Raw genomic sequence first — 17,144 nt, 5'->3', positions numbered from 1 at the left:
ACCTGCAGGAGGGCATTCCAAGCATCCACCACTCTCTCCGTGAAAAAATACTTCCTGACATTTTTCTTGAGTCTGCCCCCCTTCAATCTCATTTCATGTCCTCACGTTCTACCACCTTCCCATCTCCGGAAAAGGTTCGTTTGCGGATTAATACCTTTCAAATATTTGAATGTCTGTATCATATCACCCCTGTTTCTCCTTTCCTCCAGAGTATACATGTTTAGTTCAGCAAGTCTCTCCTCATACGTCTTGTAACGCAAATCCCATACCATTCTCGTAGCTTTTCTTTGCACCGCTTCAATTCTTTTTACATCCTTAACAAGATAAGGCCTCCAAAACTGAACACAATACTCCAGGTGGGGCCTCACCAACGACTTATACAGGGGCATCAACACCCCCTTTCTTCTGCTGGTCACACCTCTCTCTATACAGCCTAACAACCTTCTAGCTACGGCCACCGCCTTGTCACACTGTTTCGTCGCCTTCAAATCGTCAGATACTATCACCCCGAGATCCCTCTCTCCGCCCGTACCTATCAGACTCTCCCCGCCTAACACATACGTCTCCCGTGGATTTCTATTCCCTAAGTGCATCACTTATGGGTGGACAATTTAATTTTCTCCTCTTTATGTGGGGAAAAGGGATTTTAGTGATTGTTACTGGGAACAAGAAAGGGATAAAGAATAAAGATAGGGAGGGACTCTGGGAGAACTGAGATGCCACCTTCATCTCCCTCCTCTAACGGGGAAGGGCAGAGAGATAACAGGAAGAGCAGGGAAACCAAAAGCAAGGGAAAAGGAGAGGATGGAGAAAAGGGGACAGAAAGAATGAGATCCTTTCACACCTCTTCTCTGATACTAATACCTCAGCTTACTCACACCCTCTGATCCACTTACTCTCTCAACCACATACCCCTTTTGATCCAGTCACATATACTCTCACATACACCTTAAAGCTCTTCTGTTCACTGCTCCTCAATCCCCACAGATCCCTTTATTCTATATAACAGTGTCACACATGGCCAGATTTTGGCACACTCCCGAGATGCACACTCAACTTAACTGGCTAATGAATTCTTACCCATCAATAACTGGGTGCTAACAACCAATCACTGACGTTAACTGGCACCGATTAGGATTTGCACATGCATCTGGCTGTGCACTATTCTATAACACTGGGTGCCTATATCCCATACCTCAAAAAGGGGCAGGACCACAGGAGGGGCATTCCAAAGTGTTGTGCGTATTGTTAGTGACTAATGGATCAGCATGCTCAACTCGGGTGCCAGCGTTTGCACCAGGTTTCAGTAGGTGTAAGTCTGGTGCTCAAAGTTAGGGAACAGGAATCGGTGCTAAGCGGGATTCTATAACTTCCAGCGGCCAGCAGGCCAACACCTGGATATTCAATACTGGTTCCTGGATTAGGCCCAAAATTGAATATCTGGTCAAATTCAACCACTGCTGAATATTGGGGAAAGAGTTTGGAAAAGGCTTACCAAATTAAAGGAACTTCTGGATTGTCTCACTGCAGAATACAATTTAATAACCTGCAAATAAAAAAAAATGAATTTTGATCCATAAAACATCAACGGTTTTAACTGTTGTCTATCATGAACAAAATTAAAAGGCATTTTCTTATGTTGCAAACTCAGCAAATCCTCTAAGGCATAAAGATGCCATTCCAATTAGAAGTTAAGATTCATAAAAACATTTTTTCATCTGTAGACAACCTGTTGAGAGTCAGCAAAATATAAATGTATTCCAATTAAATCAATTGTAAAGGTTAATCTTGTCCAGGAAGGCATTATGTACCATGAGCCATTAGAAGGAAGAAGTGGCCTAGTGATTAGGCTGAGGAACCAGACAAACCAGGTTTCAAATGCCACTTCTACTACTGAAAGTCCTTGTAATGTGAGCAACTCATGTTGTTTATTTATTTAGATTTTGCTCACACCTTTTTCAGTAGTAGCTCAAGGAGAGTTACATTCAGGTACTCTGGATGCTTCTCTGTCCCAGGAGGGCTCACAATCTAAGTTTGTACCTGAGGCAATGGAGGGTTAAGTGACTTGCCCAAGATCACAAGGAACAGCAGCAGGATTTGAACTGGCTACCTCTGGATTGCAAGACTGGTGCTCTAACCACTAGGCCACTCCTCCACTCCCCTTTTAGGGCACACACTTAACATATCTGAATACTTATCAATGTTGTATACAGCACTGCATATATCTAGTAACACTACAAAAAGATAAGTATTATAACTATCTAAAAAGTTATGCAGACATTGCAATCTATAAGCCAGGGGCAATATATGGCCTATCTGATTTTGGGATGTGGCTGATTTGAGTTTTGTAGCAAAACAATTTTACCTAATCATCCAGCATAAATGATTTTGAAGCATTACAGAGCTATGTTGGGGATATTACGTTAAAATTTCAGAAGAGATTCACGCATTTTGAAAAGTATAAATCATGCAGTCAGCACATACCAGGATTTCTAATCTCTTGGCCTGTTGCTGAAGAAACTGGAATGCTTTTGCTATATAGGCAATTGAAATTTGCTTTTCAATTCTGTGTATCAGTAGTATAAATCTAATATCTGGGTTCAGTTCTGTACTTAGCCCTGAATTCCATGGTGCTTTCTAGACATCTTTCAAATAGGTCCCAACACTGTCATCTTGGGGTATTCAACTATTTACATGTTTAATTAGGGGAGCTGAGAAATCACAGAACCTCCAAGACATTACAGCTCTAGAAGAAGTAGCAGCAACACTTCCACAATTCGAAAGCAGTTAACTCTGCCAATCACTCCAAAATCTTTTTTTCTGTGGTAGAATAATTCTCTTCTTACAACACCCATTGTTTCCAATCTGCTGAGTGCTAAGGATTTTGCCTCCTCGCAGAAATTAGCTTTATGGATTATTGGAAGGCCATCTTGTCTGGCACTAGCTATACGTCCTCCTCCTAACTAGGGCAAGGCTAACCCCTTTTGCCCAATGTCCCGGCATAGTACTGTTGATAGGTCCAGAGCCCTGGAGGTCACAATCCAGTTTCCTCAGACATAAGCTGTAGCGGCATATGCTGAGACTTCCGTTCTTCCTTCCTTGGGCCTCCTTAACCTCAGTCTGGCCCTGCCTTTTATACTTACTGGTTCTGATTTCACCTCTCCCGGGGCAGGACCAGTGATCTTAAGGTGGCTCAGGCTATTTGAGGGACTATTCTTAACAGTGAGGGGCAGTGTTCTGTTAACCTCCTCGCAGGCCCCGAAGATGCTCATAGGGAATAAGTACTGTACAACTGCAACAGGACACAAGAAGAACTTACAAAATAAAACTTAGATCAAGAAATGCTACTTTGAGGAGAGCTCTGGTGATACATATCCAACTAGCCCCATGAAAAAACGAAGACTGAGGTGGTCTCACAGGATAGCAGCAGGTGAACGTGGCACACATGCATGGTGAAGAGACTCAAAACCTTGTAGTACATACTGTTGAAGCTTTACTGCATAGGTTCCATCAATCAAAGTTGCTCTAAGCTTTACGTGCTCACTCGTCATCGGTCGTTGATCAAACTGTAATAATAGCACTATCTCATAAAAATTTAACTTATCTTTAATAATGCTCTTTTAGTATCTCTTTAAGAATAAATGGCAAGGGGGCTGTGTTATCAGTGCTGTTATAACGACTTGATAAAAGACCGATGATGAGTGAGCATGCAAAGCTTAGAGCAATGAAAGTTTGGAGCTTGGAACTGTGCTGCTGAGGTCTGTCAGTAATGGATTAAGAGCTTATTTGGATCCTGAGTGGATGAGGGCAGCACCTTTGATTTATGTGAGAAGACTACTTGGGATATACATTATAGCTTGATATTGGCAGGTTCCATATGTGAGGACTTGTTATCTTGCTTGTCCTTGGAGAATATTGCATACCTAAACACCATTCAGCACCCCTGCTCCCAACTGCTTAAGATAATTTTTTTAAACTTTGAAAATAAAATACTGCTGCTGTGATTCAACCTGCAACTTACTATATATGTAGAGGACCCTAACCTTACCCCAATTTCAGCTGACTTGATAAAAGAATCGTAAGGCTTGAAAGCTAATTCTAAATGAATATGGTCTAATAAAAAGGCACAACTCCACATAAATCTTGCTAAAACGATAGAGTGATGATAAAAAAATAAAATATCCAAAAATAAAAAAAGAATATAAAAAACCATAAAATAAAAATAGTGAAAAAGGGACTTTTAAACAACCCTTCTAAGACCAATTTTTGGTCTACAGGGCTACAACCATCATTGGCAAAAAAAAAAAAAAAGCCTACTTACAAAACCGACATTACTAATGAATGGCACCATCTCTATCTGTCTGGTGACCTTTATTACTATCTAAAATTTCATACTAATGTTTTACAATTCATTTTGAAATAGTTTTAGATATGCTCTCTCTTTTGACTCACAACATATTAGCCCAGATAATACTGAAGACACCACGGCCTAATTAGTACTGCTTCACAATTCTATTTCTAGCTGCAGCTCAGGAAATCTCATCCAAGCCTGTCATGAAGGAGGAAATTTAACATTCAGATCTCTGCAGTTTTATTTAACAATCATATCTGTGTAGTTGTTGCCATAATGTAGGAGACTGAGTAACGCCATTATCAAATCTTGTATAATTTAAATATACAACCATTAGGTCAAAAGCTTTTTAAAAATTAGCCTTTATCCATTAAAATCTTTGACATTTCCACAATTTACTGCTTTCTATTTACAGTGTTTAAACCACTTAAAATAGCCATGCTTAAGAGCCAAGTAATTTTACAATGAACAACCACTTACTAGTCTGTGTGATTGATTTAAGATTGTGGGAAAACAGGGCAGCAAGATCAGTTCCTAGACTCTAAGCTTTAATATCTACTTCAATCCCCATCAGAACTAGGCTGAAGACAACAGATTTTCTGAAAGCTACTCTTATTTAGTAGGAAAATATCTGCATATCACGTACCTCCATGCAAAGTATATATTCTATAAAAATATCCAAGGGTCTGACAGTGAACTATTGACCACAGTATTTCCATTTAATTCCTGAAGTATGCATGCTGCTAAATTTCTACACTTCAGAGTCACTGTAAAGTACCAAATTGCAAACGACTTATGAGGGCCATCACTTCAATGATGGTTGTGTTACAGTTAGTGGGGTGGGGTGGTTTGCCATTGTCTTTCCAATTCATGTTTAACCACCCTCCCCCAAAAGGTGGGTACTCACTCATTTACTGACCAAAAGTTAATATGGGGCCAGCTACCTCAAAGAAATTCCAGTGTCGGATAAGAACTCAGATCAAGGGCACAGTAGGCAAGCAATCTATCCATTGTACCAGAAAGCCTCTTAGAAGCGCCACTGTATATAAAAGGAAAAACTGTTGCTGATCATTTACAGGTTGTAGGAGCATTGTTTTGAATAACAAAGACCGTACATAAGAACATAAGAATAGCCATACTGTGTCTGATCAATGGTCTATCTAGCCCAGTTTCCAACAGTGGCCAATCCAGATCACAAGTACTGGCAGAAACCCAAATAGTAGCAACATTCCATGCTACCAATCCCAGGGCAAGCAGTGGCTTCCCCATGTCTATCTCAATAGCAGACTATGGATTTTTCCTCCAGGAATTTGTCCAAACCTTTCTAAAACCCAGACATGGTAAACGCTGTTACCATCTCCTCCAGCAATGAGTTCCAGATCTTAACTATTCGTTGAGTGAAAAAAATATTTCCTCCTATTTATGTATTTATATTTTTTTCTTTATTTATAGTTTCATGAATAATTGACAAGCATAACACTCAAACTGGCAAAACAGATAAGAATATTTCCAAACAAGAATACATATGAAGAAAAATCACAAAGCCTCCTTAGACCACAAATCTGAAGGAGTGACCTTAATTAAAGGATAAGGAGCTCCATTAAAAGAAATAATGTCAAAGGTATAAGCAATAACGTGATCAAAACAAAGTCCTCTTGATAGCAATCCTAAATGGAAAGCTGCTTAATCTTCAAACTTGAAAAAGCTTGAAGGGAATCAACAAATCATACAATACAATCATTTAGTTATCTTTTTAAATCAAGGAAAGCTCTTAACTGATCAGGAACATAAAATACATATTTTGTCCATAGATATTTAATATTTACAGGGACATGCAAGTACAGTAAGTAGCTGCCATTAATACTTCCTGTTTCATAGGCCAGTGGCGTACCTAGGGTAGTTGACACCCGGGGCCGGTCATTTTTTAACACCCCCCCCCCCCCCCCAAATCCAGTACTAGGCATACCGAGAATACAAAACATCAGGACCTCTAGAGCGATTCTACCATACCATAAGCAGTAATTTCTACGAGTCAGACAAGGAAAAGGAAAGCATCTTAAACACTACAGTGAGCACTAGAACATCAATTCACCTATTGTAAAACGAAACCAGACAGAATAATACAGATCGTCGATCCTGCACAGTCAATGCCAACTGAAAGCCATGTCTTTTTCACAAACACAGATACACCCTAATCCACTATAGAATAAGTAGTAATATTTAAACTTTCTATTTAGACAAAAATTAAACTGAACCCCCAAGATGCCAGACTCTGCATACAATGCAACACCACAGAAACAGAAACTGTCCCCTAGTACTGTGCAAAATATAAAGACAGCAGATGTAAATTTGAAAAAACTAACAAATACCAATCACCACTTTACAAATTAACAAACAGAAATAAAACAAATAATATCATTTTATTGGACTAATACATTTAGCTTTCAGAGACCAAAATCTCCTTCCTCAGGTCAATACAGTATAGTGCTGTAACATTATCCTATCCTGACCTGAGGAAGGGGGTTTTGTTCTCTGAAAGTTAAGTCAAAATGTATTAAAATTAGTCCAATAAAAAGATGACCTTATTTACATGTTCTACTTATAAACATTTATTAACACAGCTACAATACTATATCCTAAAGCAAAATAATTAAAATATATATTTACAGTTTGTTGTCTCTGGTTTCTGCTTTCCTCATCTTCTTTTCACTGTCTTCCTTCCATCCAGCATGTCTTCGCTCACTCTCTGCCATCCAGTGTCTGCCCTCTCTAATGTCCCTTCCATCCAGTGTCTGCCCTCTCTCTCTGCCCCTTCCATCCACCATCTGCCCCAGTCTGCCATCTCTCTCTCTCCCTTCCATCCACATCTGCCCTCTATCTCTGCCCCTTCCATCCACCATTTACCCCAGTCTGCCCTCTTTCTCTCTCCCCCCCCTTCCACCCACCATCTGCCTTTCTCTCTGCCCCTTCAATCCGTCTGCCCTCCCTCTCCCATCCATCCAAGGTCTGCCCTCCCTCATGCTCCCCACTTCCATCCAGGGTCTGTCCCCTCTCTCTCTGCCCCCTCTTTTCAGCCCCCTTATTCCACCTGTCCCTAGTTCCAGCCCCAGCCCATATCTCCCACCTGCCCCCCTTTTCAGCCCCACTATCCCACCAGTCCCCAGCCCTTTTCTCCCATCAGTCCCGAGCTTCAGCCCCAGCCAGTTCTCCCTGTCCCCTTTAAAGCCCCCAGTTTCAGCCCCTGCCCCGTTTCAGCCCCCAGTTCCAGTACTAGCCCCCTTATCCCAAATACCCTCCTTTTCAGCCCCCAGTTCCAGCCCCCTTCATCCACCACATGCCTTGCATCCCCCCTTTTCAGCCCCAGACCCATTCTCCCACCTGCCCCAGGCATGGACCCATTTTCCCTCCTGCCCCCTTGTCAGACCCCCCAGACCCCTTCTCCCATCTGAGCACTCCCCTCCCCAATCCCCTTCTCCCCTATGACCACCCCCCACCCTCCCCAATCCCCTTCTTCCCTCTGAGCACCCTCACCCTCCCCAATCCCCTTCTCCCCTCTGAGCTCCCCAATCCCCTTCTCCCCTCTAAGCACCCTCCCCAATCCCCTTCTCCCCTATGAGCACCCCCACCCTCCCCAATCCCCTTCTCCCCTATGACCACCCTCCCCAATCCCCTTCTCCCCTATGAGCACCCTCCCCAATCCCCTTCTCCCCTACGGTATGAGCACCCCCACCCTCTCCAATCCCCTTCTCCCCTCTGAGCACCCTCCCCAATCCCCTTCTCCCCTATGACCACCCTCCCCAATCCCCTTCTCCCCTACGGTATGAGCACCCCCACCCTCTCCAATCCCCTTCTCCCCTATGAGCACCCCCACCCTCCCCAATCCCCTTCTCCCCTATGACCACCCTCCCCAATCCCCTTCTCCCCTATGAGCACCCCCACCCTCTCCAATCCCCTTCTCCCCTCTGAGCACCCTCCCCAATCCCCTTTTCCCCTATGAGCACCCCCACCCTCCCCAATCCCCTTCTCCCCTATGACCACCCTCCCCAATCCCCTTCTTCCCTCTGAGCACCTCACCAATCCCCTTCTCCCCTCTGAGCCCCCCCTCCGTCGAGAGGCCTGAGCCCTCTTCACCCTAAAGCCACCACTCTGCTTTTTTTTTTTTAATCCATGCAGCGATCGCCGATGCAGGCAGCGCCTCGCGTCTGCCCTGCATGAACTGAAAAGAGGAAATCGCTTTGCTGACGTCGGGCCTTCCCTCGCTTGTTGTCCCGCCCTCTTTTGAGGTAACTTCCTATTTCCTCGAGGGCGGGACAACAAGCGAGGGAAGGCCCGATGTCAGCAAAGCGATTTCCTCTTTTCAGTTCATGCAAGCAAGACGCGAGGTGCTGCCTGCATCGGCGATCGCTGCATGGATTTAAAAAAAAACTGTCGGCTCTCGCGGAGCACCCCCCACCTGCTGACACCCGGGGCGGACCGCCCCCACCGCCCCCCCTTGGTACGCCACTGTCATAGGCAAAAACATTTTACAACAAACCTGGCTTTGTTTAGCAACATCAGGATATATCCATATTTTACTACCATAAAACAGCACTTGGGAGTTACAAAAAAAAAAAAAAAAAAGGTCTCATTACTTCATTTAAATCCTGTTCAAAAACAAAAGATATTATTACTGTAGCTCTATCAGTATCTTTAGATAAAGATGACTCCAATATTTCGGATATATTTAATTGTCATTGGTTGTTATCCTGAACTTCTTGCCCTTGTCCCTTCTTCTTTGGTGAATTAGACAGTAAAAAGTAAATTCTATTCACAGGAGGCATATTCTCTGGTGAGAATTTCAAAACTTCTATAAGGTACCTTCTAAAGACATCAATTGGAGACATTCCCAAGGGCTTAAGAAAATTCGGTAAGCGCAAACTGAGCCTACGATTGAAATTCTCTAATTGTTCCATCTTCTGATGTAAAATCAATTTATCTTTAATTATTGTCAATGTAACTTCTTGAACAGTTTTTAATTCCTGTTTAACACCCTTCATCTGTGTGGCAAACTCTTGTTTAGTCCCTTCCAATCCTTTAGATAAAGATTCTACAGCACCCACAAGTGCAGCAATGCCACTTGTAGATTTGCTGACAGATCCTTCCAGCTTTCAAAGAGCAGACCAGATGCTTTCCAAAGTAACCACTTTGGGCTTCTTAATCCCTCCATCAAAAACGGAAGGTGAACTTCCAATGATCTTTCCATCTATCTCAATAGCACCTTCCGCTATCAGGATTCCTTCCGGAGTAGCTGGGGCAGGCAGCCGAGGTGAAGGAATGCTTGCTGGGGGGGGGGGGGGGGGGAACAACAAAGAGACATTGAGCTACAAGAAACCAGAGCTTCCTTCATCTGGTAACACAGCAGGTCACTCCCTTCTTAGCTCCTGATCTTGGATCCTGGCAGCATATCTCGGGATCACTTGTTGAATGGGAGACTAAGTCTTGGTCACTGGGGGAGCAGCTTTAATAAGCCCCTTACATTTGGTATGAGGCATATTCCACCTGAAGGGGAAACAACAGGTAAAACTTTCCCGTCCAGGCACAGCACTACCAGCTCACACTGCCATCTTGATCAAAAGTACTTCCATGTAAAAAATCAATTCACTTCTACTTGTTCTACACCACTCAGGATTTTGTAGACCTCAATCATATTTCTCTCCTCAGCAGTACAGACAAGCAAATTTCTGAAACCTGGGTCTTCAAAAGGACATCACACCTATTTGGAAAAAAGGTGTCTCCAGATCAAAAGCCTCTTTGCAGGGAATCCGGAATGAATAGAACGGACTTGCAATTCTTTCATGTATAAAAACACAGGGGCTCAGGAAGAGATACACACAGATACTATATTCTATTCTATGCGTGTTTTGGATACCGTCATTTCTCCAACAAGGAATTAACAGCAGTTAGATATGCAGTTACTAAGCATATAATCAGTGATTCATCATCCATATCACACCTCGCATAAATATTTTTTCAAAACCTTTCTAAAAGTAAAATTTGATGGTAAATATTTCATTTCCAAGGGCAACATATTCCACAGCTTTGCTCCTTGAAACGGAAAGGAATGTTTGTAGACAGACTTTAGGCGTACATTTTTAAAGTAGGATAGCCTATTTGTAAAGTACAATAGAAGCAAAGACTACGCCCAGAAGGAGATATCACTAGTAATTCTCCAAAGCCCTCTGAATTCAATCCATAAATTGATTTAAAGATTTATTTATGAAATCATTTTAATAGGAACAAATTCAGGATACAACACAAAAAGCTCTACATTAGCAAATTCTTATCAATACAACTAGCCAACAGAATTGATTTAAAGATTAAACATATAATTTTAAATTTAACATGCAGACACAGACACACACACGCACATTCATACACTTTCTTCCAAACACACATTCTCAGGAGGACACTTTCCATCAGATTAATTCTTGGCCTGAATATTATACCCCATACCAGCTGTTCTATAACCACCTTGGCCAAGTGATGTACACTTGTCACAAGCTTACTTTCTACATAAAATAGCCCTTTCCTTAGAAACATCTGTTTGTTTATTTATGTATTCAGTGTATATATATATATATACACACAAACACTCCATCCGGCTATTCTACCCATTGCCACTCAGAGTGGCAGTCATTTACCGCCCCCCTAATAAATCCCTCTCTTCCTTCCTCACCGACTTCGATGCCTGGCTTTCCGTTTTTCTTGAACCCTCATCTCCGTCCCTCATTCTCGGAGACTTTAACATACACGTTGATGACCAATCCGACCCTCACGCTTCTCAGTTCCTCACTCTAACATCCTCCTTCAACCTCCAGTTATGCTCCACCACCCCTACTCACCGAGACGGCCATTGTCTTGACCTCATCCTCTCCTCTCCCGGCTCTCCCTCCAATTTCCGCACTTCAGCTCTTCATCTCTCCGATCATCACCTGATCACCTTCACACTTCTTCACCCCCCCCTCAGCCCCGTCCAACTTTAACCACTACCTCCAGGAATCTCCAGGCTATTGACCCTCCCACCCTATCCTCTTGTATTTCTAATCTCCTCCCCTCCCATCATGTCCTCCGAGTCTGTCTCCGCTTAAAATGCCACTCTCTCCTCTGCTCTGGACACCCTCGCACCATCCACCTCCCGTCCCACAAAGCGGACTAATCCCCAGCCTTGGCTGACCCCTTGCATCCGTTACCTTCGCTCCTGCGCCCGATCTGCTGAACGCCTCTGGAGGAAATCTCGCACCCATTCAGACTTCCTTCACTACAAATTCATGCTATCCTCCTTCCACTCCTCCCTATTCCTTGCCAAACAGGACTATTACACCCAATTGACCAATTCTCTCAGCTCCAACCCCCGTCGTCTCTTTGCCACCCTTAACTCCCTCCTCAAAGTGCCCTCTGCTCCCCCCCCTCGCTCTCTCCTCAATCACTCGCCGATTACTTCCGCGACAAGGTGCAAAAGATCAACCTTGAGTTCACTACCAAGCCATCTCCTCCTCTTCACCCTTCAACCCTCTCCCTCAACCAACCAACCCAGTCCTCTTTCTCCTCCTTTCCTGACATCACCGAGGAGGAAACCGCTTGCCTTCTTTCCTCCTCGAAATGCACCACCTGCTCTTCTGACCCCATCCCCACCAACTTACTTAACATCATCTCTCATACTGTCACCCCCTCCCATCTGTCATATCCTCAACCTCTCTCTCTCCACTGCAACTGTCCCTGACACCTTCAAGCACGCCGTAGTCACACCTCTCCTCAAAAAACCATCACTTGACCCTACCTGTTCCTCCAACTACCGCCCCATCTCCCTCCTACCCTTCCTCTCCAAAATACTTGAGCGTGCCGTTCACAGCCGCTGCTTTGATTTTCTCTCCTCTCATGCCATCCTCGATCCACTTCAATCCGGTTTTCGCCCTCTACACTCGACAGAAACAGCACTCTCTAAAGTCTGTAATGACCTGTTCCTTGCCAAATCCAGAGGCCACTACTCTATCCTCATCCTCCTCGATCTATCCGCCGCTTTTGACACTGTCAATCATGATTTACTTCTTGCCACACTGTCCTCATTTGGGTTCCAGGGCTCTGTCCTCTCCTGGTTCTCCTCCTATCTCTCCCACCGCACCTTCAGAGTTCACTCTCATGGATCTTCCTCCACCCCCATCCCGCTATCTGTCGGTGTTCCCCAGGGATCTGTCCTTGGACCCCTTCTCTTCTGAATCTACACCTCTTCCCTGGGCTCCCTGATCTCATCTCATGGTTTCCAGTATCATCTCTATGCTGATGACACCCAGCTGTATCTCTCCACACCAGACATCACCGCGGAGACCCAGGTAAAGGTATCAGCCTGCTTATCCGACATTGCTGCCTGGATGTCCAACCGCCACCTGAAACTGAACATGTCCAAGACCGAGCTCATCGTCTTTCCACCAAAACCCACGTCTCCTCTTCTTCCACTTTCTATCTCAGTTAATAACACCCTCATCCTCCCCGTCTCATCTGCCCACAACCTCGGAGTCATCTTTGACTCCTCCCTCTCCTTCTCTGCGCATATCCAGCAGATAGCCAAGACTTGTCGCTTCTTCCTCTTTAACATCAGCAAAATTCGCCTTTTCCTCTCTGAACACACCACCCAAACTCTCGTCCACGCTCTCATTACCTCTCGCCTTGACTACTGCAACTTACTTCTCACCGGCCTCCCACTTAGCCATCTATCCCCCCTTCAATCTGTTCAGAACTCTGCTGCACGTCTTATATTCCGCCAGAACCGATATACTCATATCACCCCTCTCCTCAGGTCACTTCACTGGCTTCCAATCAGATACCGCATTCAATTCAAGCTTCTCCTTCTTACCTACAAATGCACTCAGTCTGCTGCCCCTCACTACCTCTCTACCCTCATCTCCCCTTACGTTCCTGCCCGAAACCTCCGTTCACAGGACAAATCCCTCCTCTCAGTACCCTTCTCCACCACCGCCAACTCCAGGCTCCGCTCATTCTGCCTCGCCTCACCCTATGCTTGGAACAACCTTCCTGAGCCCCTTCCTTCGCCAAGCCCCCTCCCTGCCCATCTTCAAGTCTTTGCTTAAAGCCCACCTCTTCAATGCTGCTTTCGGCACCTAACTCTTACCGTTCAGGTAATCCAGACTGCCCCAATTTGACTGCCCCTATCGGACTGACTGTTCACTTGTCATTTAGATTGTAAGCTCTTTGAGCAGGGACTGTCCCTCTATGTTAAATTGTACAGCGCTGCGTAACCCTAGTAGCGCTTTAGAAATGTTAAGTAGTAGTAGTATATATATATATATATAAAGAATTATCTTCTCATTTACTGTAAAATAACGAAGCTCCCAGAGAGACTATGTGAAACTCAAGACTACCTCTACTTCAGGAAACAGGTGAAAGCCTGGCTCTTCTCCCAAGCCTTTAACAGATGTGGTAACTGACTAGCCACTCTCTCCACACTTGGACTAGCTAGCTGCACACCCTGTGACTTAGGCCAGTTTCTGATATCTTATTCATCCAACAATATAATTTGCTTTCAGTTTGGCCACCGATCTATTTATCTTAATGACTTTTGAACAACCCATCTTGTTTTGTCTTTTTCTCAATGGCACTTGCCCCCCTGACTACCTATTAAGGTGTTTCATTTTATTGTATGAACAACGTTAGCATCATATCAATGTTATCTAAATGTTCAAATTTGTGCATATTATGATTCTTCATTTGTATTTTGCTGACATTGTGAGAATCTTATCTATGTTATATGAATGTTCTTCCATGCTGCTTATGGTATCATTTGTATTCTACTGACATTTATCTTATTTCTGTTATAGGGTTCTTCTACAGTGCAGTTAAATGTTTATATTTCTGATACTGTATCCTAGTCCTATTACTAGGATTGAATGTGTCATCTCCAAGTTTACCTCACTGATTGTATTTATGCTTATATTTGGTAATTTTACTATTGTTATGTGGGCAACAAAATTTATGTCATGCTGTACCTGTTATACACTGCCTTTGGTGAATCTCTTTATAAAGGAGTGGAGGAGTGGCCTAGTGGTTAGGGTGGTGGACTTTGGTCCTGGGGAACTGAGTTCGATTCCCACTTCAGGCACAGGCAGTTCCTTGTGACTGGGCAAATCACTTAACCCTCCATTGCCCCAGGTACAAATAAGTACCTGTATACAACATGTAAGCCGCACTGAGCCTGCCATGAGTGGGAAAGCGCGGGGTACAAATGTAACAAAAAAAAAGATGGTTAATAAATCCCAATAAATAACTGTTATTGCATTTCATCATACTCAACATGATAGGGAAAGAATGTTTGTGGAGGAGGAAGAAATAAGGATACAGTTGTCATCTGACAAGGTATCTTTCTGCATTAATTTTAGATAGAAACAAAATTCTGATAAAAGACGGAGCTGTTTTGAATTACTACTGAACCAGATAGGACAGAGAAAAGAGCCAACAATTTCTAACTGTAATGGTGGCAATACGGCAAACACTGACTGAAGTGACTTTGAAAAAGTAGTCCCCACATTAGAAGTCCACAGTTTTTAATGTAAATCTCTAATCTGTCTAATGTGTTTTAATGGTGCCAAATGGTTGGGATAATTGCGTTTACAGCACCAACTTATCAACCTATTAGCAGTATAACAGTTGTAAATGATTTAAAAGCCTTAGGACAACAGGCTGTGTGAAGTTCTCATACACTCCAAACAAAAAGAAACAAAGAAAATCATGCCAAAAAGGATTTCATGTATTATTAGAGATCAGACCTAAATCAGAGAACAAGCAGGTGTATCTAATGTTGGTATTAATTGGTGCTGTTTTTACATCTAAGTGGAATAGTTTTACACTAGCATTTTCTGGGCAGGTATTCAGTGCTTACAGCTGAAAACAAAGGGAAATATGAAAATTCATTTCTGCTTAGAAAAGCAGCTGAGAAGATAGGACTGATTCTCTGTTGTACAAGTCATCAACTGGCTTACGAGCTAATCAAATAAAATCAATAGTGTGTACCTTAAGAGTACATTAATTCAATAGAAAACCAAGCTACAGAAAAGCAACCTAATATATAGAAATTTACTCCCTCCCCCCTGTACAAAGCCATGCGGTAATGCCAACAAAGCCCATTCACCACACCAGCAGCCACTAGCAAGGCTTTGTAAAAAGGGAGGGGGGATTTAGATCTTAAAATGAAATTAGAAATAGCTATGTATCAGTAAAAATCCAAAACAGGGTAGCTACAGCAGTTAATTTTGAAAGCAAATGTAAAAAAAAAATGTAACACACTTAAATTCAGATTTATATAAACTAATGGACAAAATTGTAATGCAAACATGTTATTTGTAAAGTTTGCTTCCTAGTGTAAAAGTAAACGAAAAATCAGGGATTCAAACAAAAAGAAGCATGTATTTTATTCCCTGTTCATTGACAGCAGTTTCCCCATGTAAATTCCTTAGATTGCTGGGGGGGGGGGGGGGGGGGGGGGGAGATCTGGCAACCACCTTCACATGGCTAGTATTAATATCACTGAAAAGAAGTGGGAATAAAGAGACAAGAAGAAAGGAATCTAAGAAATGGGAGAGATCCTGAAAAAGAGCTAACTGGTCTTGCTGAGATTTGATCACACAAATAGTAGGCTGGTAAAGGGCTATAGAAAATAGACAAAGTAAGGGGAATTTTTCATTAAGGTGCTTATTACAGAAGCCAGGCTCAGCCCAAGGCAGGGCTCTGCTTATCTTCAGCGCTATGCCAGTTCAGTGTCAGTTAAGTACTGGGTTTGCTGATTTTTGATTTTAAATGAGTGTGAAAACTTGCTTATTATAAAAATAAAAAAATAGAAGATCTATTTCAGCGTAGGAGGCAGATGATTAGTATGTATAAAGTGCTGCAGATCTGGAATAGCTTTGTGCTATAGGAGATCACATAGCCGACCCAGTTGCTCTATGATGCCTCCAAGCTGTATTTATTCCAGAAAGTTTTGTTGGGTAGCTTTGTTTGGATAATTCTATATGATTTTCACCACTTTTGCTTGGTTTGGACACTCCTCTTTATCTTTCTAAAGAAACCCAAATAGCAGCAGCATTCCATGCTACCAATCACAGGGCACGCAGTGGCCTCCCTATAGCAGACTATGGACTTTTCCTCCAGGAACTTGTCCAAATCTTTTTAAAACTCAGATATGCTAACTACTGTTACCACATCCTCTGGCAATGAGTGTTCCAGAGTGTAACTATTCATTGAGTGAGAAAATATTTCCTCCTTAAAGGTATCCGCAACCTCGGAGTCATCTTTGACTCCTCTCTCTCCTTCTCTGCGCATATCCAGCAGATAGCCAAGACCTGTCGCTTCTTCCTCTTTAACATCAGCAAAATTCGCCCTTTCCTCTCTGAACACACCACCCGAACTCTCGTCCACGCTCTCATTACCTCTCGCCTGGACTACTGCAACTTACTCCTCACCGGCCTCCCACTTAGCCATCTATCCCCCCTTCAGTCTGTTCAGAACTCTGCTGCACGTCTCATATTCCGCCAGAACCGATATACTCATATCACCCCTCTCCTCAGGTCACTTCACTGGCTTCCGATCGGATACCGCATTCAATTCAAGCTTCTCCTTCTTACCTACAAATGCACTCAGTCTGCTGCCCCTCACTACCTCTCTACCCTCATCTCCCCTTACGTTCCCGCCCGTAACCTCCGTTCACAGGATAAATCCCTCCTCTCAGTGCCCTTCTCCACCACCGCCAACT

The 17,144-nt window shown here is 43.3% G+C and overlaps 1 protein-coding gene across 2 annotated transcripts in view; it reads right to left on the bottom strand.

Moving 5' to 3' along the window:
* Positions 1-17,144, bottom strand: part of PGAP1 (post-GPI attachment to proteins 1) — a 195,037-nt gene that overhangs the window by 15,889 nt on the left and 162,004 nt on the right. For both annotated transcript variants that reach the window (XM_030209280.1, XM_030209281.1), the window contains one exon: positions 1,496-1,546. In XM_030209280.1, coding sequence (XP_030065140.1) covers positions 1,496-1,546 — 51 coding nt within the window. The remainder of the gene's footprint in view (positions 1-1,495; positions 1,547-17,144) is intronic.

The sequence above is a fragment of the Microcaecilia unicolor genome, chromosome 7 (assembly GCF_901765095.1).
Source record: "Microcaecilia unicolor chromosome 7, aMicUni1.1, whole genome shotgun sequence".
NCBI lineage: Eukaryota > Metazoa > Chordata > Amphibia > Gymnophiona > Siphonopidae > Microcaecilia > Microcaecilia unicolor.
The sequence above is the reverse complement of the archived record's forward strand: the minus strand, read 5'-3'. Positions and strand labels throughout refer to the sequence as shown.